Below are 2818 nucleotides of genomic sequence, written 5' to 3'. Positions count from 1 at the left end.
CCAGCAATCATGCACGCCATACGCTAAAGTAACATCCCCCCTTCTCTCTCTCTCCGTCACCCAAACCACAACAACCCAGCCCCAGCTCCTGACAAAGAGCACCAAAACAAACCCATGGATACTACTTCATAGGTCAACAACCTAAGCAATCTGCATTCAGCCAAACGGAAATTAATTTTGAATATTTTATATACCTGATTTGGGCCGAACTAAAATTCTTGAAGAAATTTTCAGCTTTTTTTTTTTGTCTTTCTCTCAGATCTGTGGAGTTGTTTTTCTGAAAATGGGTTTACGATGATTGTTGTTGATGTTTGTGTTGATTTTTCTCATCGTACCTACGCGGTACGACCTCGTCGTCTTGTTTCGGATCGGACGATGATGATGATGATGATGATGATGTAAGTGAAAGTCCACTTCGGAAACCATCCGGAAAACACGGTAAAGACGAACGCGTTTTTGAAGGTTTGGGGGAGTTTGTTTTTTACGACGACGATGGATGGGGACGATTTCCGGGCTGTGCTGGAGAGCTGCGGCGTGGACGTGTGGACCTTTATAGAGACGGCGATATCGGTGGCGGCTGCGGACTACGGCGCCGAGCTGAAGAGCCGGAGGGATGGGATCGTGGAGCGGCTCTACGCGGGGGCGACTTCGGCGTCGGCGTTGGGGGAGCAGCCTCGATGCCGGAACTGCGACGACGTCGATGATCTGAGGGCGGATAATTGTCTTGACGTCAAGGCGCCGGCGGAGAAAGAAGGGTCTCCGGGGACGCCGCTGTCGGTGGAGAGAGAGGACGACGAGGAGATGGATCCGTACGCTGGTTTATTCGACGACGAGCCGAAGAAGATCCTGGAAATCAAGGAGCAACTTGAAGATCCGCACCAGGTTTTTATTTATTTATTTATTTAGATTTTATTTTTGTTATATTAGTTTTTCTGGGTCTGATTTTTCTGGTTGGTTTGGTTTGGTTTGCTTTTGTGTTTTAGTCTGAGGATTATTTGGTTGAATTGCTTCAAACTCTAGCAGACATGGATATAACATTCCAAGCACTCAAGGTAAACTATATAAGACTATTTTCTGTCTTTTGAGCTTAATTTCTTCCAATTATAGTGTTTGACTTTTTCTTTTCACTTTGAATTTGTGAATTATAGGAGACTGATATAGGAAGGCATGTGAATCGATTCCGAAAGCATCAATCGCAGGATGTCCGGAGATTGGTGAAGATACTAGTCAGGTTTTGAAGAAGCTGAAAAATCATTGGAAAGCATGTTTGTTTTAGTGTTGGAAAAGGGTGTTGGAGATTTGTTGATTTGGTTTTGTTTTTTTGCCAGGAAGTGGAAGGATATTGTGGATGAATGGGTGAAGTTGAATCCACCTGGGGAACGGACATCCTCTGCTCTAATGGGTAAAATTATTAGTCTTCAAAGGACATGATTTTCAGTTTCTACTATGGGACACATTTGAAGTTGGTTAAAGTGAAATTTGGGGTTTAGAACTGAAGCTAAAAATGGTAATGGATGTTGTTTGCAGCTGATGGAGACTCACCCCAGCAGAAAATTCCTCAAAACGGTCATCAACAGGTGAAAGAAAACTTTTCTTTTCTTTCAAGCTAATTTGCTTTGTCTGGGAAAAAGTAGTTGAAAATTCTGTCCTTTGTCTTAGCTTTTTAATGTTCTCTTCTTTTGCAGGTTCCTGATTTTGGATACTCTCCAAATCCACACAGTGAGTAGTAGAATCAGATTCCAAGTTCAAAACTTTTGAATTTGTCTACATTTGATTGATCAATTGTTGCTTGCACAGATGGAAGTTCTGGGTCAGACAGGAATAATTCAGAATCCGAGCCGAAGCCGAAAGTGATTCCTCGAAAAGTAGCTCCTCCTAGACCAGCTCAATCAGCACCTGCATCTGCTGCCTCTGCACATCAAAATGTATGGATACCAAATTAGAGTCTCTAGCTCTATGTTTGGTTGATGAAAAGGTGGATGAAGAAAATAAGTTTTTGAAGCTTATATATATATATATATATATATATGCTTCCAAAATATGAGAAACCAAATTCAATTGCATCAAATATTTTAATTTGGCTCAATTGAGTGGGAGGTGTAAGTCAATCATATAAAGTTTGAGAGATTTTAATTTCTTTTCCTGCAAAACATATTCATTGTGAATGGTTTTTACTCTGTCTGGATGACTTTGTTGGGATTTTGCAGAGACAAAAGGATTTTGACTCAGAAAAGAAGCTGGCTTCAGCAAGAAAACGGCTTCAAGAGAATTACAAAGAAGCTGAGAATGGTTTAGTTATTTGCTTTACGCTTCTACAACAACCAGTAACGCTATTCAGTAGACTGCTATACGACTGCCATATAACTAAAATGCTGATTCTCTCTGTTACTATCGTATAACAGTCTACCAAATAACGTTATTTTTTCTACAATTTTTCTGTGCTGAAATGCTGATGGTGTTTGTATTTGTGTGTGTTTACTGATGTGAAGCCAAAAGGCAAAGAACGATTCAGGTGATGGACATCCATGATATACCAAAACCCAAGAACACCTTCTTTGCCAAGAACAAAGGTGGTGGCGGTGGCGGTGGCGGCGGTGGTTCTCATGGGAGGCACTGGTGAATGAATACGGCAAATCAATACATACAAAGGGGTACATGAGGGAGACCTGAAATTCCAAAAATCGGTTTTGCCTCTTGGATTGTTTTTTCAAGTTTAGGAAGACCAAAACAATATCACTTTTTTTTTTTTTCCTAATTAATTAATAACAAAAATCAAAAATCGCTTCTTTTGGAATTGTGAATACAAAGTTGAGGTTTT

The 2818-nt window shown here is 40.6% G+C and overlaps 1 protein-coding gene across 1 annotated transcript; it reads left to right on the top strand.

Annotated features, from left to right (window-relative positions):
• LOC132165343 (Transcription elongation factor (TFIIS) family protein) lies at nucleotides 1–2818 on the top strand. The gene is made up of 9 exons (XM_059575864.2): nucleotides 1–882; nucleotides 984–1052; nucleotides 1149–1231; nucleotides 1329–1402; nucleotides 1528–1577; nucleotides 1686–1719; nucleotides 1798–1925; nucleotides 2208–2289; nucleotides 2490–2818. The coding sequence occupies exons 1-9, from the start codon at nucleotides 493–495 to the stop codon at nucleotides 2618–2620; spliced, it is 1041 nt and encodes a 346-aa protein (XP_059431847.2). The 5' UTR covers nucleotides 1–492; the 3' UTR covers nucleotides 2621–2818.

Source organism: Corylus avellana, chromosome 11, assembly GCF_965113065.1.
Source record: "Corylus avellana chromosome 11, dhCorAvel1.hap1.2, whole genome shotgun sequence".
In the NCBI taxonomy this organism is placed as follows: Eukaryota; Viridiplantae; Streptophyta; class Magnoliopsida; order Fagales; family Betulaceae; genus Corylus; species Corylus avellana.
The sequence above is the reverse complement of the archived record's forward strand: the minus strand, read 5'-3'. Positions and strand labels throughout refer to the sequence as shown.

Bases quoted from the DNA above. Each gene is read 5' to 3' on its own strand.
- LOC132165343 (XM_059575864.2), top strand. From the start codon at position 493: ATGGATGGGGACGATTTCCGGGCTGTGCTGGAGAGCTGCGGCGTGGAC. The intron at 883-983 runs GTTTTTATTTAT...TTTGTGTTTTAG, and splicing joins AACTTGAAGATCCGCACCAG to TCTGAGGATTATTTGGTTGA. The intron at 1,926-2,207 runs GTATGGATACCA...GGGATTTTGCAG, and splicing joins CTGCCTCTGCACATCAAAAT to AGACAAAAGGATTTTGACTC.